At 43.7% G+C, this 25,236-nt stretch overlaps 1 protein-coding gene across 1 annotated transcript in view; it reads left to right on the plus strand.

Annotated features, from left to right (window-relative positions):
* The window catches only part of PDZD2 (PDZ domain containing 2), a 194,676-nt gene that overhangs the window by 56,075 nt on the left and 113,365 nt on the right, over nucleotides 1-25,236 (plus strand). Inside the window, exon 4 of the mRNA XM_056513789.1 lies at nucleotides 794-1,601. Within this exon, the coding sequence (XP_056369764.1) occupies nucleotides 1,123-1,601 (479 nt within the window). The 5' untranslated portion in view covers nucleotides 794-1,122. The remainder of the gene's footprint in view (nucleotides 1-793; nucleotides 1,602-25,236) is intronic.

A 25,236-nucleotide genomic window follows, 5' to 3' on the forward strand; every position in this document is an offset into this window, starting at 1 on the left:
CAGGCTGCAAGCTTAAAGCTGATGCTTTCTTTGGTGCACACCTCACTGAGCAGCATCCACTGCTAGAAAATAAAGCCCTGAAAGAAAGCAGTCAACCAGACTTGACTCGTGCCAGTGTTTTTTGTTGTTTCATAGATTCTAATGATCCTGGCAAAATACCCTGTCTCACCCTGTTGTGTGCTAACCCTCAGCTCCACTGACTCCTGGCTGCCTGCGTGCCTCCTTCTCCAAACTGCAGGAAATTGGGGAATTCACCTGCCCTACTCTTTTCCCAGGAAACTGGATAGTTACTTCCCTTAGATGTCTTACCCACAAGGTGTCTGTGGTTATTGCTGCCACGAAGGGAGGGACCCCATTGGTGTCCTCATCCTTCGTGTTTGCTGCTGCCCATCCCTTGTGCAGCTTAGTGGGGAGGGAGATAAGTCTGGGAAGGGTCTGGTTTAAGCCTATCCCAGCCCAAAATCACCGACGGCAGAGCTGTCCCTTCAGTCGCTGGTGAGGCCGGTGCCGCTCCAGCTCCTTGTTTGGAGCGGGTTTGGCAGGAATGTCCTCTCCGCCTCGGTGCGAGCCCCGGAGCCGCGGCAGCAGCATCCCCCGGGCTGGGCATGCCGCGTTTCCCCGCGGAGGTCAGGAGCTGGTGACCTTTATTCCCAGCTGAGGAGAGCAGCTGGTGCCCTCAAGTGGTAAATCGCTGAAGGAGAGCGGCCAGGCCGTGCGGGCTGCACTGGGCCTCGGGCCGGGCCTGCAGCAGTTCTCGGGCTCTTCTGACGACGCTGTTTTATCACCCTTGCAGGACGAGACGCTGTGGTGATCGCGGTGGGAAGGACGCTTTGTTCCCGACGGAGCAAGAACACTGGCAGCAGGCAGGCCTGGACAGTCACAGACCCTCAGAAACCAGCTGTTCGTAGGGCTGGCTGTAGCGCCTGGGCACCAAACGTCCTTCCTTGACTGCTCTTGGTCAGCTGGAACACCCCAAAAATCTCCGTGAGACTAGATGGAGCTTGCTTTGGACCTGCAGCTGCACTCCAGCATGTCCCCAGGGGCTGTGGGGAACCACGACGGGTGCCCAGGGAGGCGACTGGGGCCGGGGCTGATGGCGTGAGGGGATGCCCAGGGACAGCGATGCCCATCACACAGGACAACGCGGGGGTCTTCCTGCCCCTCCTGTGCCAGTGGCTGCAGAACAGCCGGCGGGAGGGCGCCGAGGGAGCCGAGCAGCAGCTCTGCCGCTCGGCCGTCCAGAAGCTGAGCGAGTACATCCAGCTCAACTTCTCAGTGGATGAGAGCAATCTGCAGCCAGGGAGCTGTGGGACTTTGGATACGGAGATCTGCACCATGTACCTGGCCCAAGAGATGAGGAAAAATGAGGTCCTGGGCTTGAGCTTTGGGAATATCCCTGCTCTGGGGGACTATGGGGAGAAGCGTCGGGGAGGAAAGAAGAGGAAGGCCCATAAGGGGCCTGTGCTTGACGTTGGGTGCATCTGGGTGACAGACTTGAAGAAGAACAGCCCGGCTGGGAAGTGCGGGAGAGTGCGCCTGAAAGATGAGATCCTTTCTCTGAACGGACAGCTGATGGTCGGTGTGGATGTCACCGGAGCGAGGTAAGGGAAGAGCTGCCAGCAGCAGCAGCTGCCTCTGGTGCCACATGCTGCAAGTCACAGCTGATACTGATGGAAGTCCAGAAGCAGAGGTTCTGACCTTTGCTTTCCAGCCCCTGAGAGAGCCCTGAGTTCGTTCTTAAGGTCTTTCAGAAAATAAGTAACAAAAGTGAGTTGATAATTAGCCTGCATGTGCTACTCACACTTCCGCTGGAAAATTTTCAGGGGTCACTGGGTCAAAAAATTATACATCATAATCACCAGAGAGGCTCCACTAAAACAGGAGCCTTCCTGGGTTTGTATAAAACTGTTTCCTTAAGCAAAAATGAACACAGATGCAGCAGCACTGGAAGATATTTTTACAGGTGCTTCTTATTTTTGTTGAATTATTTCAGTTCAGGGAAGTGTGTTTGACAGCTAGATGTTGTCTGAGACTTTCTAAAAGCAAGACATTATTGTGTTTTCCAGTTTGGAACAACTTCATTTTAATAATTTCCCTTTGATTTTAAGGCATTTGCTCTCTTCTGATGTCTCCTGACCCAGAAAATGAAATCTTTAGGAGTTCAAATAAAAAATTAAGATCCTCGCAATGATAGATAATTCTTGTGGTGTTTTGTTTTTGTTTTTTTTTTTTTTTAAATTCAGCTATTCCATGCTGTAAAATGAGTTATTGTTCCAGTTTTGCACTTTGTGGGCTGGTAAACTTTCTCACATTACCCTTTGCAAAGGCAAAAACCTTTCCCGGCTGTAGATGAAGATGTAAATGTTCATTCATACCTGAGGTTACAATGTACCTGAGGGCATGAAATCCTCCCCCACTTTCCAAAACGGAATTTATTTTCGGGGTGGACACTTCTGGAAACCAAGTCCTAGTGAAGTGATACCAACCAGCAGTGAATGTGGCAGGAGTTTTAACCATCACTCTCAGTTCTGACACATGGCAGAATAAAAGCAGTGACTCCTCAATCTGTGGATTCTGGGCTGCTCAACCTTCTATGGTTTTACACGTATGAAAAAAACCCTCTGTAATTCCTAGCTTGTGATTCAATGAATGTATAAATATTGGCAGTGTAGCAGTATCAATCAGTGGCACCTCCAAATTTAAGAGTGTTTATGGCAAAAGGCATTTAGTTTGCTAACAGTCAGGTGTCATTGTTTCTGAATTCAAGGGGACTGCTTGCAGTGGGCAGTTATCTTACTAATAATGCAAAATGAGAGATAATAGCAAATGAAGTTGAAAATATTTGGATATCTGTCCTTCTTGGCCTGTCCCTGAAGGCTTAATTTAGGGCTTGTTTCTTTTGGAAAGCTCTGTTATTAAACCAGCAAGCTGTGACTGCAGCTAATGGGAACCAAGTGCTCCATTTTTCTTACTTTTTTTTTGGCCATTACGAAGACAAGAGTTTTGGTAGCGTGGGGCCAGTGTTGTTCTTAAAATCCTGTTTTAGAATATTCTACATCCAATTTAGGCCAAAATTTAGGACATTTCTTAGTCAAAACCTCTTTTATTTTCAGCATCCAAAGCATCCTCGCCTAACCTACTGATGACTGCTGTTTGACAAGGGTGATATTGATGGATGACAGTTTGGGACCTTGAGGATGTTCCCGGTTTGGAGAGCTGGATTTCGCCTATCAGGGAGCTGGCTGGCAGCTCCAACCCCATGTTCCTACAGTGTTCATCTGGAGTGCTTGAGGATACTATGAGAGTCTTACAGTAGCTTTCTCCTTTGGGGTCCTCAGAAGAGATGCAATTGTAATTTATAATAGGCTGAAAGTCAACAGCATCTTGCCTTCTGGGAAGACTGGTTCTAGGAGGAAGTTTTGCTGGAGTAATTCCATATTGCTGCTATGGTGGAAGTAGCAGAGCCCTTTTACCCTTAGCTTTTCAAGGTGTTGTTAGGGCAGGACAGCACATTAAATAGTAGTTCTGACTCAATTATTCTCTGGCTGAGTGAGAAACACTTCCAGGTTGATACAAGGGGCTATGGGTGCTCTGATTTGTGATGTGATTTACTTAGTGGAGCCTGCACACTGTCAGTGAAAGTAAAATACTGCCTTAGCTCCTGCAGCACCTGGCTGGATTAGGCAAGCAAAATCACTGCTTATGTGTTTATTCCACACCTGCCAAATGTTTCAGGGCATCCCCATCTCGCCTGATGAGGGAGTTTTTCAAACTGATGCTATAGGAAATCTTCTGATTTATTCCCTTAACAGTGGAGGATTTGGCAAGCTCTGCCATTTCCCACCTCTGCAGCAGGATATGCAGAAGTGCTCTCACATACCCTGGGCTTCATGTAACCTCAGCTCTAGTTCCAACCTGCCATCCAAAGCCTCCCTGTTCCAAAGGAAAACAAGAAAGAAGAGGTGAGGGCACAGAGTCCCTTCTGCTGGCTGTCCTATGGGTGTGATCAGCCTCTGGAGGATGCAGGGGCAGATGACTGCAGCTGGGACAGATATGGCAGCCCTGGACAGACAGGGACCTCCCTAGTGTGCCTACAGGTCCTCATGTCTCGGGGTGGTGATGGGGTCAGACACAGTAAGAACAGCACAACATTTACTGGAGGAGCCAGCTGTGAGTACCACTCATCTGTCTCTCCTTGCTAGGAAAGCTGAATATGACTTCTTTAAAGAAAAGTCATTTATTTAAATTCCACCTAATTTCCATGTAAACAGCAGAGACAGGTTGATTATTGCTGAACTTGTTTCTTTTATTTTTTTTCTTTCTTTTCATTTAGAGAAACATTATGCAGTAATAAAATCATCAAAGCTCTTTGCTTAACAGGGTATTATTACATTAGAGATAAATAACGTAGGTGGTGTCATTTTCGGTGATGTTAGCGATTGAGGGAAAATTATTGCTCTCTTTAGAGTTAGCAAATTGTGTGTGTCTATCAAACACAATTGCAGGGAAATTAGTATTGGAATACTGAACAAAGGTTAGTCAAAACTCTGCCTGTTTATTTATCTTCTGTGTCTCCAAAATACGTGGGTTATGGTTCCCCAGACAACTTCCTATGTAGCTTGGATCTACTCTACTCATTTTGGGCTATTACTCACTTACTGGAGGGAGGCTGTTAATATTTCTACAGGTGACAGATGAAGCTTTCATTTCTTGAACATAACTGAATGGTGCTTCATTGAGCAAGTCCTGGAAACATTGCAAAAAAATTATTTTGTCATGAATATAATTCAGTTTGAAATATTTGATTATGAATTTCATCAGGCATAGCTGCAGTACTTGGACACAGCTGCCATATACATTTAATCTTTAAAATCAGTGCTAAGTAGATTTCCAAATTCATTCTTGAAAAAAGCAGAGTAAGATACCTTACCAGTGATGACAGTGTGGTAAAAACATGAGATACTATTATAATTTTGTCATTGAGAAAACCCAACCACTCCTTCAAAATATCATCTTTCTCATTGCCAAAAACTACCAAACATTGCCATATGTGGGAATACAGTCAGAGAAGTGGCTGGCTTCTTTTTAACCCACAAACTGGAGTTGCTTCCAAAAAAATGACAAGAGAAATGTTTTGACAGCCATACCTTTGCACAGTGCTTTCTTAGTCTCTCCTTTTCAGTCAGTGTCCTGGAGGGAGTTGCTAAGATTCCTCCTCAGATATGGCATACCAAATTTCAGGGAAATCAGTTTGTTTTCTAAGATGCTGAGAAAGACCTTCAGGAATCAGGTCTGCAATGGAGAGGGAGCTTCAAGTGCCACTACTGAAGGCAAAGCTTTTACTTTACCTGAAGCTGAGGGTTTTCAGTAGAGCCAAGGTCTTTCCTGGATGCTTGCTGCTACTGCACATCCTATGTCCATGCCTCCAGGATAGCTGGAACTATGAGAGTAAAGTCCTGCTCCTCCTCACACATCAATGCCATTAGTAGGTGTGTGATAACATGGGCATTCTAAGCACAGTCCTGCCTCTCTGTAAGTGCTAGCAGCTGAAGTCTAGTGCTAGCAGAGGACAATTCAAAATGTCCAACAGAATTACAGGTCTCAAAATGTGCATAGCACTTCGTGCTGCCTGGTGTGGCAGTCATTAACAGTCCTGGGCTCTGCTGGGTGAAATCTTGATGTTCTTCATCAAAAAAAGAGTTCTTGCTGGTGCTGCAAACAAATCATGCAGTTCCTGGCTGTAATTAGAGACAGATTCTGCCCTGAAGAGGGGTCTTCATGAGGGCAATCTTCTCTGTTTCCTTATTGTGAGCCCTGCAGACAAGGAGCAGATCTGTACCTGCAGAGCAGTGCATGTGCCGTGGGGCTGGGAGCAGTGAAATCTTTGCTGTCTCTGAGAAGAGCTGCTCAAAAATCTGAGTGTGATTTAAGAACTGTTTTTTCTGAAGAGCAAACCTTTCAAGGCACCTATTTATTGAGGTCCCCTTTCCTCAGAAGTTTGAATGGGATTGTTTTTTTAAAATAAACTGCTTTGCTCCTGCAATAGAAATATTTTCTTGCTGGGAGAAACATCCTTCCCCTCCAAATGTGGTCACTCTGATATTCAGGTGCTCCAGTTTTTCATTTTCATTTGCCATGCTCGGGCACTGTCACCACCTCAGGAGGCTGGCTGTCCTGCCATTACTGCTTTGTCCCTATCCTGGCAGCTGCAGTTGTCTCTGGAGCACCTGCAAGATTTTGTTGCACTGTGTTACTCAGCAGTGTGTTCAAAATGCATCCATGTGCCCCTACTGATGTGTGGGGATGGGATACTGTGGGAGCCAGGATCAAGGGCTGCACTGCCTCAGCACTTCAGACCACGTTTTGGGTTGCAAATCCATTCCTTAGTAGGGTTGGGTGTTGGGGTGTATGAATGCCTGTGCTGTGGTGGAAGGGCGTGGTTCAGGTCTCTCTGCCTATGATGGGATTGTGTTTTATTGAAGTTTTTGGGGATTTATCTTCCTGGCAGTGCAATCTCCTTTATACATCTTTTCTATTACAGAAAAATCACCCCAAGAAAACCATCACTGGTCTTCACAGAAAGCTTTGTCTCACAACACCCCCACCTCCCAGGCATGTCAGGTTGCATGGATCGATTGCTCTGTTTTACTTTGTTTCCTCACCGCCTTCCTAAAGCAAAAGTGCTGCCAACACAAAGTGCTGCTCAGTATAAGCAGCTGCTTTGCCTGGTGTTAGTAGGGCATTCTTTTGGTTATGTCCACAAGAAAATATTTTTGCTTTAATAGGAAAAATAATGGAAATTTATCCTGTCCTTTTGCCCTTGGCCAAGGGGCAAACATTTCTGTGGGAGCTCCTTGTTAAAATATTAACAGCACTGACTACACAGCGAAAAACAAATACAGTGGTCCTGGAGACTGCAGCCTCCAAATGCAGTCTTAGGGAAGAGAATTCTCATAGCTGACCTAAAAAATACCCCCAACCTGTTGTGGAATTGCATTAGTTTCCTTTTTTTTTATCATATTACCGATCTTCATGCTGCTAAGTGATGGATCAGGGCGCAGAGATTGAGACCTGGGGCTTGTTACTATGGGCAGGAATGAGAAGCCTGTGCTGACGTACCCTCCAAGCTGCCTGGTGTAAGAGTCCTGAGGATGGAAAATAAGCAGCACATAGGGATTTTGGAGAGTGTTTTCTCATCCAGTTGAGCTGCTGGAATACAGTAAAAACCTGTGTAAAATGAGAGAAAGCCTATGGATATCTAACATTTGCAAGGCATAGTCTAAGTCTCACTGTGCTCCTGAAGTCTGGAATATGCAGTTCCCTCTGAAGCATGGCTGCTGTGTTTTACATTGACACTGGATATAAATCCTCTACGTGATAGTGGATATAAATTCTTCCCTCTCCCCTCCCCTAAAATATAGCAGGACTAAGAAACTAAGAAAGAGATGTTTTGCTTCCCTTCTTTTATGTTTCCTGAAAGGTATGAGGAGACTTAGCCACACGTGTTGAGAAATAAATTGCTCTGGAGAAATGAGGTTTATTCCAAATCCTCTCTTAAGAGCCAAAGTCTTAAACAGAAGGTCACTAATCCCCAGACTCAGCAGAGATCATTTAGTTGGTTTGTCCTCTTTGCTTTATTAATCTGAGCGTGTGTTCACTTGGTTTCCCCTCCTCACCCTCCAGTTCTTGCTGTTCCTCTCAATGTCCCCATGCCAAGCCTCTGTGGAGGCACAACTCATTCTCTTGTAGCAATGGCCATTATCAACATCCCATCACTACAACTGCCTCCTCAATAGACTTTCTGAACCCCCCCATCCCCCTCAAATTTGCATCTTATTTATCTTCTTGCTCAGAAGAGTTTTTATCTAAACCCCATAAAAATGATGGAAAGACTTCCACTGATTTAAATAGCTCACATCTATGTGTTTGCATGTTTTTCCAAAAATTTGGGGATCAATATGCCTGTCATTGCCTTCTGCATAGTGTCAGCACTGAACAACAGAGCTGGGCTCCCTCTAGAAATTGTGATTTCCCAGGAGCATACATGTATAACTAGGCAAAATCCTCATGGTCATCTGCCAAAATTGCTCCCAGCCCTGCCTCTGCATGCTTGCTTTTCAGAGGCATTGCATCAGGCTTGAAAAAACTTGGACAGAGGTTGGTGGTGCTGCCTTAGGAGGTGGAAAAACTTCAGAGACTATAGAAAGGGTTTTTCCTGTGCTTTGTTTTTGTTTCAATGAGCTGTGAAAATTCTGATTAGAAATCTGTACCTTGCTGCCCAATGTATGGCTGTGCCTTTCCATTTAATTTGCTGTTCTGACCACGCTGTAATTACAAGAGAACAAGCCCAGTGTTTTGGAGGGAGCTTTGCCCTCCCTACACTTCCCTCCCTGCTGATCCACTTTGGGAACAACCTGTTTTGGTGAATCAGCCTTGTGCCTTGTCATTTACCCTGATACCAAAGTGCCAGCAGGATCCCTTTTACATCCTGAGTGGGATTTTCAGCCTGAAACGCAGCAAGCATCCCATGCTGTCAGGTCATCTAGAAGTACAGTCAGGGTGCAGCAGAACTTAGCTAATTGGTAAACTGCTGGAATCTACAGAAGAAGAGTTGTTTTTTTTCCGCTGCTCAGACAAGTAGCAGGTGAGGCCTTCAGCCACAGCATCAGTTATTCTCACAGCCTCTCCAGCAGTGCATTTGCTAGCACAGAACAGTGTTAGAGCCATCAATAATTAAAAATACAGATGTTCAAAGACACAAGCAAGGAACATTCTGTGCCCATTATTCGTACTCTTTCTATAATGCTTGTGCCCTTACACACCCGTTTGCCACTTGCAGTCATTCCCAGCATCTTCTAAATTGTAAATGTAAAATCTCTTCATATTCTGGGAGTCTGGAATTTTGCACAAAGCAGGCTGTGGGCTAAAGACTGATTTTCTTGAGACAGAAGCTCTGAGCTGCTGCAAGAAGAGGTGACCGGAGCAGGTTACTGAGTGGCATTGAGAATCCTGGGAGGTTGTCCTTTTCCACCTGTACTGACTGATGTGCCATGAGCCCTGGAAAGGCATAACTTCTCCAGTCCTTATTCAAATGTTTTTTCTTACAGCACTGGGCTAAGTGAGCAGCATTCTCATTCTTAGATGTGTTTTGTGGCTGCTCTGCAAGCAGGCCGTGATCATAGGGGAGAGAACTTAGTAACTGCAGATGAGGAGAAGGCAGAAGTGCTTAACACCTTCTTTGCCCTCAGTCTTTAGTGGGAAGGCAGCTTGTGCTCAGGACAATTGTCTACCTGGGTTGGTAGAGGGTGTCAGAGAGCAGAAGTTTAGGAAGGACGTTGAGATGCTTGAGTGCGTCCAGAGGAGAGCAACAAGGCTAGTGAGGGGCTTGGAACACAGGTCCTATGAAGAACAACGGAGGGAGCTGGGATTGTTTATCCTGGAAAAAAGAAGGCTTAGGGGAGACCATATCACTCTCTACAGCTCCCTGAAAGGTGGTTGTAGTCAAGTGGGGGTTGGTCTCTTTCTCCAGGCAACAACTGATGGAACCAAGGATATGGTCTTAAGCTGCACCAAAGGAAATATAGGTTAGATATTAGGAGAAAGTTTTTTAAATGATGAGTGATTAAATGCTGGAATTCTCTTCCCAGGAAGGTGGTAGAGTCACCATCGTTGGATGTGTTTAAAAAAAGACTGAATGTGGCACTTGGTGCCGTGGTCTAGTTGAGGTGTTGGGCTGGTTGGGCTCGATGATCTTGGAGGTCTCTTCCAGCCTGGTAATTCTGTGTGTGATACCTTCTTGCCAGCCTGTGGGTGTGATGGTTGCTGTCCTTGAAAATGGACTAGAGCTGAACTGTGACCTCCCCAGAGCTAAAAGCATTAACAGTAATGTCATCTTAAAACCCACTTATCTCCTGTCACTGGGAATCTGCCCTGGACTGGAAAGGACCAGGAGCAGGGAGGGTTGAAAAATGATGAACAGGAGACATTTCCTCACTCAGAGGCTCAACATTAGCCTCAGAGAGATGGTTTGTCAGCATGAACCTGCCATCTATGGACATAAGTGAGAGGATACATACAGTAAACATAGGTGAGATCAGCAAAGAGACAGATATGTAATCACAGAGACAGCTGTTGCAGTGGATGGCTTTTGGGATGAGATTTTTTTTTTAACATGGAAAACTCATTGCTTTTTTTTAGCTGATGTGACACTTGTCTCCAGCTCCAAGCAGTATCACATGCTCCTTGAAACTTATTTTTCTGTCTCCTTTTCATCAGATGGGGGCTAAGAGGGGAAAGGCATATGTGTCAAGTGCAGATGCTGCAGTATCACTCATTGTACTTGCTTCTTTCTCTGGGTAAAATGTATGATTTTCAGCAAGATCACCTGAGCCTTCAAAGGAAAACATGTTTAACAGACCAGTAACAGGGAAAAGATAAATTGGCAGGGACTGCCACAAGATTTGGGGCAGTTCAAGAATACTTGTACCTTCCAAAACAGGACAAGAATAAGGCAAATGGTGATTATTAGCAGCAAACTTCACAGGACTCAGGAATCCCATCCAACTGAAGCCTCTCTAACAATAATGTGAGAAACTAGAGGTAGATGGAAACTGGATTCAGCCTTTTCCAAAATAAAACAGAATTGTTGAAACATGACTGAGATTACAGTTTCAGCTGATGCATAAAACTAATTTCTACTCTTTAAAAAGGTGACAAGGTCTGGTTTTAACCCTTCTCTATAGTTGGTACTATAGGTAACCACATGATCTTAAAAAGAAAAACAAAAAAACCTCAAAAAAACCCAAAACAAACAACCAGGAAGATAAATAATTGATTAATATAGTAATAACTTTGACTTGTGTTTCTTATGCCATTACTTGATCACTGGAATGGGTTCAGGCTAGCAGAGTAACAATCCAATGAAACAAAAGTCAGAGAAGTCTTTCTTCCCATCCTCCAACACTTTGACCAGTGTCTCTTTTTGCCATCATAACTAAAGAATTACTAAGTGCTTGCTAATTTCTCATAGCCTGGGCTATTTTTATTCTGGTAGCAAAGAGAAAAACACAGGCATGTGGTAACCAGTAAACTTTGTGGTACCATCTATCTGAGTACAGAGCCCTAGGCTAGAGGTTGGGGAATTCTCTCTTGAAAACTCATGGATGACAAATAGAGCCAAACCAGTGTGTGATGTTTTCACTGAAAATGGTTTCTAACAAACGCTAATTGTTCTGCTGAAAACAACATTTAATGTTTTCATCTGTGGAAGAGTTCTACTAAAACAGATTTTTCTCGGTTTCCTCTAGAGGGCAATGTCATATAAATATTTTAAGCAATTTCTGGGTTCTGTCAACGGGGAATTTTAGCCTGTCTTATCTAGGAATTTGCAAGACAGCAGTGAAAATTGTTTCTTTACATGCTTTTAAGATGTATGTATACATAATATAATCTGATTTTTGAGCTCATAGAGTGCAGTAGCTAATCCCTTTAAGAAGCAAGAAATATGTTGTGCATTTTGGGTAGATCTGGCTATTCTGGAATGCAAAGGGGGAACTGCTGATGAAGATCCAACTCTTCTGTCTATTTGTGCAGCTTCAAGGACTTCTAGGAGATGCCCCTTACGTGACAATTGTGAAAAAGATTATTATCCAGTCCTCTAAGAATGAAGTTACTAGTTGTAGTTTATGTCAATAGCTGAAACTTAAGAGCAGAGGACGAATCTAAATACCAAGTCTAAGTGATTCATAAGACCTAGGAAACAGAAAGGTATTGTGTTATTATTTATTTTCTTAAGAATTTATGCATATATTTCTGGGTTCACTAAATGTATGGCTTGTTTGATGGATGTTAGTAATAGCATAATTTTTGAATTATTGGTACACATAAACAGCAGCTAAAATTAATATGAATCAAAGGTGGTCACTCTGGACCTTAGTAGTTTAATTTAAGGGATATTTTTAATCACTGTAGTATAAAAATGGTAACTATAGATAAAGGCACTTTTGTTTTCCTTAAAGCTCAGGTGTAGGACTTCCATGGGCATGAATTTCATTTTTGTCACTGGTATCATTATCTTCCTTCCGTCTCCCAAACTAGCATTAGTAAAAGGAAAAATTTGTCTAGACATTGCAACATGAAAATGGCTTAAGGGAAATCCTTTTACAAATTTATCTCTTTTCCTCTCCTGATGGCCACTAGTCCTTTGGAGATTCACCATAATGGCCTTATTGGACTATCTTGCAAATCCCATACATTTACAGAACTTGTGGGTTAACATTCTTGATGAAATATTTTTTCCAAAATGGTAGCAGTTGTCAGGTTCTCTAGATGAATAAACCTATTAGTTTGTTTCTCCCCAAACAGGAAACACAATTAATTGAAGTAAAACACTTATCCCCCAAAGTGCTTTGTTTTGAAAACAATGGTCTGTGAATAAAAAAGCAGTATTTGCATTTGCTTCAAAGCAAGCAGGCATTAAGTAGCAAAGTAAGATTTGCCATCTACTTCTGAGTAATAGCAACTCTAAGAAAAATCTGAGGTCTTCTGTAGGTTTTAAAAGCTTGAATAGGTAAGAATTGCTTTTTAATTATTGCTGCTGGACAGGCAGGACTTTTTCTTAAACTTTGCCTTAACAGAAGTATGATGAGAGTTTGCAAATGTGAAGTTCCTGGGAAAAATTTTTAGAGACCTTAGAGGAAACTAAATATTCTTAGTTTCATTTCTCCTACAGCACGAGAAGCTTCATGTTTGAACCTTATATTCATCACCACCTTCTTTTAGGGCTTATGTTTAGATGTCACTCTCTCTAAATTAGCTGTCAGCTTAATGCTTAATCACAGGGGGATTATTCCTTGCCTGGCTGGAAGGAGCTGTGTTTGGGCCCGTAGGTGTGTGGGGAGGTTGGTTCACCCTGGGCTGGGATCTCTGTTCGTGGGTAGCCCAGGGAATGTCACGCCTGCATGGCTGCAGGTCTGAAGGAACCACCAAAGCTCACAGCTTCGTCTTCCCCTCGTGCCCTCTGCCCTCCTTGCTGGTGAGTGTTCTGTAGTGCAGCTCTTGCTGCTATGCCTGACATCTCTGACAATTCCATAACACTGAGCTTCACTGGAATGCCTTCCCACTCCAATTTGCCTTCCATATTTCCTCCTGCCACTGCATATCTGTCCCAGCAATACACTAAGTAGTCTACTCCCTGCTCTGATTCGCTGTTATGGCCTGCATTTGAAAAGTAAGTGGTACAGTAAGTACAGCAGAGCAAAAAATTATTTAGTAATCCAATTTCATCAGGAGGAACCACGTGGTTAAAATACATCGTATTTCAATAGATCACCAATTATGCTGTGGTGAAAGAAGTAATAGTTTAAAAAGGTGTACAGATGCCAAATAGATTGGAAGTTAATGGCTGGTGTATGAAATCCTAAATAAAACAGGGTTTTCTACAGGGCTCTGCCTTTAAAAGGACTCTGTATATGTATGTAATAGCGGATGAGAAAGGTGGAATATCAGTGCTTTATAGGAATGATTTTGTGGCTTAAATGCTTTTCTCTGATGACCTGAGAAATGAGTTATAAACTGTGGAAATTAATTTAGGGAGCATCATCATTAAGAAAAAAATCATGCAAGTTAGAGAAGTAAACATCCCTCTTCAGACAGGTAGATTACAGATGAGCTTCAAAATGAAAGAGGTAAATGACTAGAGGGTAGAAAAAATTTAGGCAAGAAGAAGGACTTAGAAATTCATCAACCCTGGCTGGATGAATAATAATCAGAAGTGTTTTGTCTAGTATGTAATTAAATTAGATATCATTATCTGTTAAAAACATTCAGCCAGCTCTAATAACCAAGGAAACCAATCCTGAGGCCAGGTGTTAGCTCTAACACTCTCTGAGGTTTTCCCAGCCTCAGGGATATTCTCTCATTTAATGATAGTATCAATAATAGCATTAAAGAATAGAAAAAGTAATAGTCTCCCTTTTTATATAATGTTCAACATGCAGAGCAGCACACCTGGGACCCACTGTCCATGTCCTACATCAGGGAATCATGCATGACTTTGTGAAGCCAAGTCAAGATCTCCTCTAGATTAAAAAAATGTCATATATAGTGCTATATATGGAGTAATAAACTGGTATAAGAATCCAGCATGAACCCAATGTAAAGAATTAGTTTAAATTCCAAGTAAAGTTTTGGCTTCTTCACATTTTAATGGCATTTGCTATTTGCTTGTAGCTCATGCTGCTCTCTATAGTAAGCTGGTTCCACCTTTACCTTCCATTTCTCTTTTATGTGCTTCTATTTTAAATCATTGACTTGTTTTCATAAACTATATATGACTTAGAGCTATGTATCTACCTCCTGTCAGGGTCTTACAGCCTAATGGATAGCATGTGTGGACCTAAGAAGTGTTGGGTTCTGGTCAAGCTGTTTCCCTATGCTGTGAACAGATCATGGCCCCGGTGACAGGGAGGTGATGACAGCAGCTCACTTTCTGCAGGTGCTTGAGCTCTTGGGAGGAGGAGCACTTTATTAAAGGCTGGGTTATATGGTAGAGTGTTTCTTTCCAGGTACTTACTTGTCTGGTGCAGGGTTACAAAGTCAGACTACCTTCACAAGGGCTAAAATTCTTTGAAACACCTGTTTTTGCAGAAGTACATTTCACCAATACAAATAAGCTCTGGCTTAGGAGATACCTGCCTGACTTTTAACTTAGGTTATGAATTTAGCTGTTATCCTCTTCCCAAGAGTCTCCAAGAGGTGTCAGTGTACTAGAGAGAGACTTATTTACCTGTAGAGTTTCCTAGAATAATGACAGAATGGAAAAACTGAATTCTGTTTTTCCGAGGCCTTGAAGCCAAAATCCTGTCCTTTCCTGTGCCTAGTGCTTGCTTTGTGGGAAAACAAAAAACAAAAAAAATCCCCTCAGCCTTGTTTTTGTCGTGGTGATCTAGCCAACACACAGTTGAAGTCTGATTTCCAGATACAGTATTTGAGATTTGTGGTGAACTGAGAAGGTCCAAAGCCAAGTCTGCTGGAGCTGCCAGTTTTCTGGTTGGAGTTCTTGCTCTGGTTTATAAAACTTTGCATATTATACCTACTGTGTTATCTTTTAGAGCCAAAGCAGTGAAAAAGACTCCCTAAAGGCTAAAGACTTTGGATGGGGGTTTATTAAGGAAAAAGGGGCCACTTTATGGCTTTATTGGGGAAAATGTGATTAAATAGTTTCCTGTTTAACACAACTCTTACTTTGTGAGAACTTCCTTGCAAGTATGAACAGACTTATTGTGAAGCTGAGGAGGAATCAGTATCAAAGGTAAGTGTGAGAAAGAAAAAAACAGGATTAAATATAACCATATTAATTCATTGCATGGCAAACCTGTACTGGGAGCAGCCTGGTAATGCAGGGACCATTTCCCTACCCCAGCTCCCAAACTTTGCCCTCTCTCAGGATCACTTCACACATTCCCCTTGCTTTGTGGTCCCCAGTTTGCCTGTCAGGGAGCCTATGGAATATGTGCAGGAGTTATGTGGGAGATTCAGGTGCAGACACAGGGAGGAGGTTTGTATCTAGTCCATGGAATACTGTTTCTGGAGTTCCCCAGGCTCCTTTTCTAACTTGGAGGACTAACTTGGTGCATGGAATGGGACAAAAAAGTGAACGTGAGGTTGGGCTGAGAGTTTGATTTTTGGTCATGTTTTGCCATGTGGTCTTTCAAGAGCTTTCATCAAAGTAGCCTGGATATCTGTCCTGGAGAAATAGCTTGATTGTATAGATAAGTTTTAAACTTAGCATTGCTCTTATTTTTCCCCAGGTTGCCTGCATATTGGAACTTTTAACCTTCAGATTGGGCCAATTGATCAAAATGTTCCCGTATGATTACTAAAGCCTGATTTTTTTTTTTCCTTCAATTGATGGCAAAATCTGCTCCTGACTTAGAAGGAAGGCTTGGAATCTTACCAAATGAAAACCTGAAGCCAAGGAAGAACATTTGTTGTTTGGAATACCCCTTCTTTCTTAGTACAATCAAAAGACAAACTATTTTTCATCCCTCTTAAAATTGCTACATATTCATTGAGGGGGAAGGAGGTGAATACAAGTTTTAGGAGATATAGGAACATCCTGATTTTCATATGTGTAAGCATTATGGCAAGACAGATTGATTAACTAAAGAGGTCACTCTTGGTTTACAACCATGGAACCTGCAGGACATATTCTCAAATATGGTCAGCTACCACAGATTGGTCCAAAAGAAAACATCACACCTCAAAAAAAAGGGAAAAAAAAAAAAAGCTAAGGACCAGTCATACATCTTAAATCCAACAAGACTAAGATATAGTCTAGGGAAAAATCCAAAAAGATCAGAAATCCAAGAAGGATCCTGCCCATGGAGCCCATAGGCACAGTGTCTGAGATCTGCAATCAGTACCAGATGCTGCTGATACATGGTGTGGATCTTGCAACAAAGAATTGCTGGACCCATTCAGCCCAAGCAGGAAGCCTTGAAGATTAAATTTGTGTTAGCTGGAGCCTGTAGATTGCTTTAGCAAGCAAAATTGAGCCTGGGTGTTAAGATGATCTGGATCAAGAAACCCAAATTAGGTTTCCTCCTTAAAGAGGAATGAGCACATTTTGGCACCAGTTTTCATAATGGTTTTAGAAAGAAAATATTTGGAAACAGATGCAGTATGTTTCTGTATATTAAATCCAGTCTGTGAAATAAAGCTACTCTCTCTGATTGCACAGAATGGTCAGAAGACTCCTGGAATAAAATCCCCGTAAATTTCATGTGTATTTTAAGGAAGACTCTTGAAGCATTAGTAAGTGGGGAGTGGATGGCACATTCTGATATGTGCTGGGAAGTACATACAGATGAAATGCAGGATGGTTTGAGATGTTTAAAAAGCAAACAAGATCTGGGTTTCCACTTGGAATATCATAAGGATCACAGCACATTGCATTAATGGAGTCTATTCTAGCATAAAATGAAAGCCACAATCTATGCAGCCCTGGTCTAGGACACTGGGGAGAGTAATATAAAATGACTCCAGGGTGGACCACAGGTTGCTGGAGGGGGCAGCCTCTGTTCTAACCTACAATATTTTTGTAGTTAAAAAGAAGGGAAAAGTGTTGCTTTGATAGGAAATCCTAGTGAGGAAGCACATATGGGCAATGAATTGGGAGCTTGGGAAAGTTAATCCCTGAACTGAGAGCTTGTGTAGCCCTACCTGCTACACCAGTCCTGCTAGCTGGGGTACTGGCAGTGCAAGTAGACCCTAAGCATCCTGCTGGGTGTTAGCAAGGGGGTAAAACACTCTGTTTCCTGGTATGCTCTGAAAACACACAATGCCAAGACTTGTGTTACTCACCTTGAGACGTGTTTGAGGGTCAGTGCACTCCTGGCAGCCTTCTTTAGCAGAGGGGCTGGCTTTGCTACCCCCTGCCCAGCATTATCCTGCAGTTGAGGTAGTGACAGGAGCTGGGAACTGGCACCAGCCCTCCTCTCCATGGCCCTTCCCTCTCTTGTCTTTATTTTATGCTTAATCTCCCTTGTGCTTTTTCTGGGAGGTATGGTCATGTTCTATCTTATGTCATGGCTAAATCACTTCCAGCACTGCAAGTGAGGGAAAGCAGGTGAGCACCTGGAGGCACCATCCTGGAGCAGGTTGCCAGCAGCACCTCGATGGGCTAGTTGCTCTCTTGCCCAAATCAAGTTCCTCTAGTAGTTTTGGAAATCCCAATATGAGACCTGAACAGTCACAGGTGTGCAGAACCCTTCCAACCTGCAGCAGCGCCTTGCTACCTCCAGATTGGGGTTGATGGATCTTACTTACATTTTTCCCCTCTCTGTTGATCTTTTGGGATTATAATGAGATGTGCATTATGTTCTCTGTGTACAGACAATATTCAGAACGCTGTTCTTGTGCAAAGGAAACAAACCTCTGTGATAGTTGAATTCCCCTAGGCTGCTGAGCACCCTGTGCAACATTTTACACTCAGCAGAGCTTATTGCAGTTAAAAATAGTTCTTGTTGTCAAAATATTTCTTGATAGTAAAAGTGTCCTTAGGATATTTTGTAAAGTGGTGACCTTTGGACATAAGGGTAAGGAAAAATCAGAACACAGTCTTTAATGCTGAAAAAAAAGTTTGTCTTAATTGCACAGTATGGGAGGAAGTCTAAGAGCAGAGAAAAGTGCCATCACCTTGGGAGGGAAAGAATGGAATTTCAATGGAGATCTAAGGGTGAGAATGTAATGTAAGATACTGTATCTTTGTTAGGTATTTTTTCCTTCAGTGCTTGAAAGTTTATCTGGGAGAAAACGTCTGACTATGTGTAGTGGATGAAGGTCTTGCTGGGAGTCTTAGAATTCAAGGCAGGGTAAAGTCTGGCTTTTCACTTTTTATTTGATTTTAGAGGGTAATGTAATTCTAAATTTGGCCCGCAAGTTATAACTTCTAAAAACAAGCTTAGATACATATTTCCACCCTGGTAAAAAAACACTCTTAGTGACAACAGATTGTTTTGAGCAAATGCATGTTCCTGTGTAGAGTCTCAGAACTGGGCCATGCACTATAAAGAAGTGAATGTATTAAGTGAACAGAAATTTACATTAAAGCACAGGACATAACTGAGAAAAATGCATCCAGTATATGGGGATTCCAATGTGACAGATAGCTTGATGATTTTTTTTATTCTAATAACTGTAGCTTGAGTTAAATAAGGTAAATTGCTTAAAGGCCGTGTGATTTCTGGCTTATTGCTCTCTGTTTTACTTCAGCAATACCAGTACATTTCCTTATATCTGTTTTCTGCTCTCCAATCTGAGCTATTGCTTTGTAGTTTGAAATTAAATATAGTATACTTAATGCCATTTAAATCACCACAGTTGTAAACTATTGGATGTGTCGTATTGTTCTGGCACTACAAAGTTACCTGAATTAGAGAACTGCTGGGTAAGGTTTTATCCCAATTTATAATAGCCTCTAAATAAATTCTACAAGCACATAAGGAAAATAATTAAAAAGTGAGGTCAGAGCTATATAATATCAATACATTGCATCATGGTTTGGAGTTTCATAGAATGTTCTCTAGAAGTGAGTATTTTTTAAATGTATATAATTGATTTTTTAAAATACCAGCTTATAAATAAACTGCAAGTGCATAAAATCAGCTCTAATATGATTGCTTACTAAATATAAACATTTCACAAACAACTCTGCCCTCAGAGCTCAACCTCTGGCTAATGGAGCATGTTTTGAAGATCATATTCCAGAAAGGGGCTTGTGGGGAGCAGTGGGAGGGGATTATCAATACAGTCAGTCTTACCTTACCCCACTGCAAGGAAACTGCCAAGCAAAAAAAAGAAAAGAAAAGGAGTCTACTGGAGACTAGTGATCTTAAATAACATTTTAAATAACAGTTAGCCTTAACATAGCTAGTCACAATGTCAGTCCTCTGGGACAAAGACCCTATGTCTGTGTTTTTATTACAAATTACTGACTGTATTTTGAATGCTATAAAATAATAATTATGGACAAGTGAACAGAAAAATAAATTTGAGAGGTTCAGTTTCTTGACAGCTCTCAATACAGTTTCCCATGGATTGCTTTCCATATTTTACCTAAAAATCTATGCCATCTGTTGTAGAAAACATCTCTGACTGTAGCCCATGTGAATAAGGAGCACAGATGCAAAACTGACACACAGAGATAGGGCATCAGACCATGTCCCAAAAATCAGTGAAAAAGCATCTAAGTTCCTACTATTTGTATGGCAGCAAAAATAAGTGAGTGTTTACAAATAATTCTAGTTTAGGTCTTGTAAAGGCCTGCCTGCCTGCAATTGCACATAAAACCCTAGTAAATATTAAGGACTGGGTTGTTTTCAGACAAACCTGGAATTTTTTTGGTCATTGGAATTGTTTTGCACACCCCATGAACTTGCAGCCAGCACAAAAAAACGAGGGTGTAATTCCCAGCTGAGCTCTGGGTGGCTGTAGGGGCAGGCTGGCTGTGGGCTGTGGAGGGCTGTTTGTAGTAATTATGTGTTGGAGCTATTAACCTGCATTTTTAAAAATAAGACAAACCTACCCAAACTACTTTTGTTGTGCTTCTGTGCAGAAGAAATGGAGAGGGAAAGGTTTTCTGTGCAGCAGTCCTCTCATAGTACTAGAGCATGTGGTGCAGAAATGCTTTTCTGGAGGTGGTGGTTTCAGAGGCTCAGGGAAACTCACTGGCCTGAAGCTACAGATTGGCTGAATGAACTGTGAGGAGAGCCACACAGAGGTCAGGGAAGGGATTTTTGTATTTACACTGTCACAGCTGGGAGCAGAGTGTGTTTTTTGCAGTCTTTGACTCTGCCCTGGCATGTTGGATGCCCATGCAGTACTAACTGTCTTTTGTGTCATTTTTGAAGTTTCTAACTGAGTCCTGAAATTTGTTGTTCTGTTTTAGGGAAAAATGGAACATCACATAGTTGTCCTGGCTTATATGTGGTCCTGGATGCTTATTGTGTTTTTAAAGGAATTTCTGCACACTCATTTTTGATGCCCATTAGATCCACAAAGGTCTTGGATCCTGGGAAGGTGTACCATATAATTAATTTTATTTCTGTGTGTTGTGTGTCAGGGATAGCAGACATCTGGTGTCCAGAACACAGCAATGTTGAGCCCAGGACACAGCAAATGTCTGTGACTATTGTAAATACCAAATGTTTCTGGTGCTTCCAACTTCTGCAGGTAATGCTTGAGATAAGTCAAGACTTAAAAATGGTTCAATTTAAGGTACTTAGGAACAGAGCTGATACTTACCTTTACTCAGTTGTTTCTTCCAAATGTTAACTCATCATACTCAGACATTATTGAAATTGATTTTAGTGACATTTAGTTTGTACAAATGTGGCCCTGTTGTGATTTGTATTATTTGTTGGTTTTCTGAATGTGAATCAAAAATTTATTTGTACAAAGACAATCATAAGGAAAGAGCCAAAAATAACTGCAATCCCAAAAATACCATGCAGCATTGCCCCTGTGCTGTGATATGCAATCCAACTGCACCTTTGTTAGCTAAGCACTTTTTCTGTAGCTTTCTTTTGACTGCCTTGGTAAATGGTTTCATCAGTCCACTATCCTTAATTTTCTTATTTTTTCATTTTTGTACTTCTGAAATTCAAGCTAGAAATTAATTTGATGCCCAGCTCTGTGGGGCAGAAGAGAATGATCTGTGCTAAGTAGTTCTTCTTGCATATGTATGAAGCCCATTTTCTTTAGACAGATTTCTTTAGATAAATCAATGCTTTATCTTTATAGAACTGCATGACTCAAATCCTGTTTTGGCTTATAGCACAACAGATTACTTTGAAATGCACAGCTGCGTGTATATGCGTAAAATATGTAAATGCTATCAATATTCTTTAAAATAAAAGCTAAGAAGATTTAGGGCCCAATCCCCCAAATTTCAGAGGGGTGTTGGCTCTTAAACAGACCTAGAAAAGCCCTGCACAGCTGTCACCACGCTGGGAGATGCCTAATAGTTCCAGACTTTCCTGATGCCCGAGAGGCAGTTTCTGTGGTCTCTTCCAGGGCACTTCAGTCTTACCTGAGCAGTTCATCTGTCTCCTTGTGCCATGGGGACCCTGCATGCCATTTCCCTCTCCACTGTGCCTCCTCAGGCCAGTCAGGAAGAGAAACCACCTTCTGACTCCCTAGGCTGCCTCTGCCAAGGTTTTATCAGGCAGGACTTTGCATTTTACTTTGCATTTGAGTAGGAAATTGGGTCATATTTTGTGGCCCATAGGACAAACATTTGCTGGATCCTTCTGGACTTCCAAGTATGATAGTAGATTGTGCAGAATAACTGCTGTGGTCTCTTTTCTGTTTATAAGTATAGCATAAATAGTTAGTGACACCAAGGGAGACATCCCAGGGTGTGATTCTTGCTCCAAAACTCTCTTGTATTATTATAATAACCAGGTCGTGGGCAAAACAAAAACAGTTTTTGGGTGGGGACTCAGAACAACCTCTCCTCCTACATTAATATTGTGAACTTTGGATTCTGTTTTGCACAGAGGAATACATTTAAAGAAGAGGTGATGGGGAGGCCTTGGGCAGGAGTCATTTGGGAGCTACTTATTTTCCTAGGAAAATAATGCTGGTGAGCATTTCTCTCCTCTTGAGCAGAGGCTATGGAATTTGCTGTCCATATCCTGGATGAACTTCCCAGCCCCTCTGCTGCTCAGATGCAGCCATCTCACTGTGCTCAAAATCTGATCTCTGCTTTTTAAATGAAGGGGCTTATAAGTTTTGGGTTTTTTTTCTCAGGAGATGTCAGGCCATGAATCATGGTTGGGAAGGGAGGCATTTCCTGGTTAGCAGTGTTGAGCCCCAGAAAGAAGCACATCCCAAGGATTGAAAGCTTCCCTTCGGGTTAGCTCTAGGTATGTTAACTATTGGTGTGTTTCATTTTGGCACCTAATTAATGCCTGTGCTCCCTGGGAGCTGAGGCACTGACATCAGGCCATGCATTTTGCTCCAAGGAACACAGTTCAGAGGCTCTTCTATCTGCTTCTGAACTCCAGTCTCCCTCTAAAGTCATGGAAGGCTGAAAATCATGCTGAAAATCCTGAAAAACAGGAGGGACGCTTATTTCTGTGCAGGGTAGTGCTTCTGGGAGCCAGAACTGCTGTGAGCAAAGCTAAGCTGTTAAAAGATGGCTTGAGTACAGCATGGGACTCAGTGGAAGAATTTAATCCCTGTCCATCTTGATTACAGTTGTGATCTTCTTGCTCCTTGGGCAAATATAGTTATACCTTTTTTTTTTTATTTTTTTTTCCCTTCCCAGTTCTAGCAATGGGTTTTCTACCTGTATATGGCCAAGACTTCTGTCATCAGGAGATGGCTGTGACCACAGCTGTACAGTTTAGATGGCAGAAGTAGAAAATGCATTATTGGCTGCTGTTAGGTCTGCCGGGAATCGGCTGCCACACACCTGGAAAATGGCCGTGAGATGTTAAATGACAGCCTGTGATAAAGACACTTGGCTTTGGCACAACAGGCCAGGCTCTGTGGAAGCTCCTGGCAGTTTGTGGAGGCAGCAGTGGGGATTTTAATTTGGATGCCGCGAGTGAGAAATATTTTCAGCGAGGGGAGGCGCATACGCAGGACACCTCTCAACAGGAGCCTGCTTTGGGTGGAGCAAGTGTGAAAAGCACCGTGTCTACGTGTAGACCTGTGTCTACAGCAGGTCCCGCAGGAAAGCGACCTGTGAAGGCCCCCGAAGGCAGCGCAAGGCTGCTCGGCACATCCCGCAGCGGGGGCGGCTGGAGCTACGGAAGGGGTGGGCGCCGGGGGCGAGGGCCCGGCTGTGTCCCCAGGCGGCGGGCGGGGGGCTGCCCGTGCCCCGGGGTCAGCGCTCCCACCTGCGCGGCGGGCGGGGCGGGGCGGGGCGGCGGCCGGGGCCGTGCGTGGCCGCCTGCAGCCGCGCCCCGCGCCCGGGAGGCGGCGGCGCCGCCGAAGGTGCCTCCCCGCCGGCAGCAGCGGCAGCGGGAGCGGCGGCCGCACCGCCAGCAGCGGCACCACCGGCACGGGCAGCAGCACGGGCACCGGCACCGGCACGGGCAGCAGCACGGGCACCGGCACCGGCACGGGCACCGGCACCGGCACGGGCACCGGCACCGGCACGGGCACAGGCAGCAGCGCAGCCGCCGGCGCGCACCGGCTCGGCGGCTCGGCGCCGGCAGGTGATGGAGCGATGAGCGCGCTGGGGGGGCGGGCTGCGGGCACCGGCCGTGTCACCGGCGGTGGCGGGGAGGCTGAGCCCGGCGGAAGGGCGGGAGGCGAGGCGGACGGCAGCGTGGAGCCGCAAGTTGTGCCGGCGGCCGGAGCGGGGCGGGTGCGCGGCGGCCCGGGGGACCCGGCTGCTGCTGCCCGGGTCCGGAGGGTCCGTGCGGGCGGCGGGACCGCGGTGACCGCGGACCGCGGGACTCTCCCCAGCCCGTGCCGGGGGCCTGGGGCTCGGGGCTGGGCAGAAACTTCATTTGGGATCTGGCAGGAGGGTACGCATTCCCGTGGGGACAGGACTCGATTCAAAACCACTAAACAGTTCTTTTGGAGAAAATCTTTGCAACTCCAGGCACAAAATGCTTTCCTGTAGGACGCACGACCACTAGATTTTTTAAAATGAAAGCGCTGCTGAAAGCCTTGCAGACGAGCTTCTCTTGGCAAGCCTGTGTACTGAAGGCTTTAATAAGGAAAATATAGTCTTTCAACTGGATGCAAAAATAGAGCCGATTTATTACTTCCTAAATCTATCATGATTCCTGGCTTTCAATTAGGAGAGCTTTTGGTGGCGTTCAAGTGACAGAGCCATCATGTTCCTTAAATATCTCCTAATCCCTGAGCAAACAAAAGTGTGTTGGTGTTTAGTGTGTTTGTACATGTGTGCATGTAGGTCAAAGCTGTACTTCATTCTTATTTCATAGTTACTTTATGGTGATACGAATCCTGTGCTTCTGCTCAGCTGAGTTTTGGCAGGGTCCTCTCTTGCAGCGGAACTAGGGGACATTCTAAATGAAGCTAACAAATAAAATATGCTTTGAAATGGAGTGCAGATGGGAAACCCCTTAAGTATTGTGTTGCACAACAGTGCGCTGTGTGTGCCTTCGGCTCACAGAACTGGGGTTTGTGAATGCATCCACAGTCTGAACTGGACCCTGTGCTGCTCAGAAATATCGTGTATTAGTGTCTGAAACAGCAGCAGTTCTGATCTTAATGCTTAGTTCATCTCTCTCCTGACAGTACTTTTGATGCCTAACGTCTCTGGTCAACATGTTTCTTAGAAATTTGTATATGTCCTAATTTTCTAATTCTGAAATATTCTTAAATTGTGGATTAAGAGAAGTAACTGGTGCTTGCTAGCTCAGGTGGGTAGTGTGTCAACTTCTTTAGAGCTGTTTTGTGAGTTATGCAGCTGTCCCTTGTACAGCACCTGTGAATTGCTGTTTCATACTCACTGATAGCAACAGACTGATAGTAACACCCTCAACAATAGAAATTGAGGTCCTCTATCCAAATTTCTTTATCCCTGCATCGCACCCTTTCTTCACAGTAGGGAGTGTCCCTTTGGCTCCATCTCCTGGCTCAAAAAGAGGATCCCCCTTCATTGAGAAGGTGTGGAGAGATGGGAAGCCTCCGGGTGATACTGGTAAAAAGTGGGTGAGAAGGGTTTTTCTTCATCTTGAGCTG

Source organism: Oenanthe melanoleuca, chromosome Z (assembly GCF_029582105.1).
Source record: "Oenanthe melanoleuca isolate GR-GAL-2019-014 chromosome Z, OMel1.0, whole genome shotgun sequence".
In the NCBI taxonomy this organism is placed as follows: Eukaryota; Metazoa; Chordata; class Aves; order Passeriformes; family Muscicapidae; genus Oenanthe; species Oenanthe melanoleuca.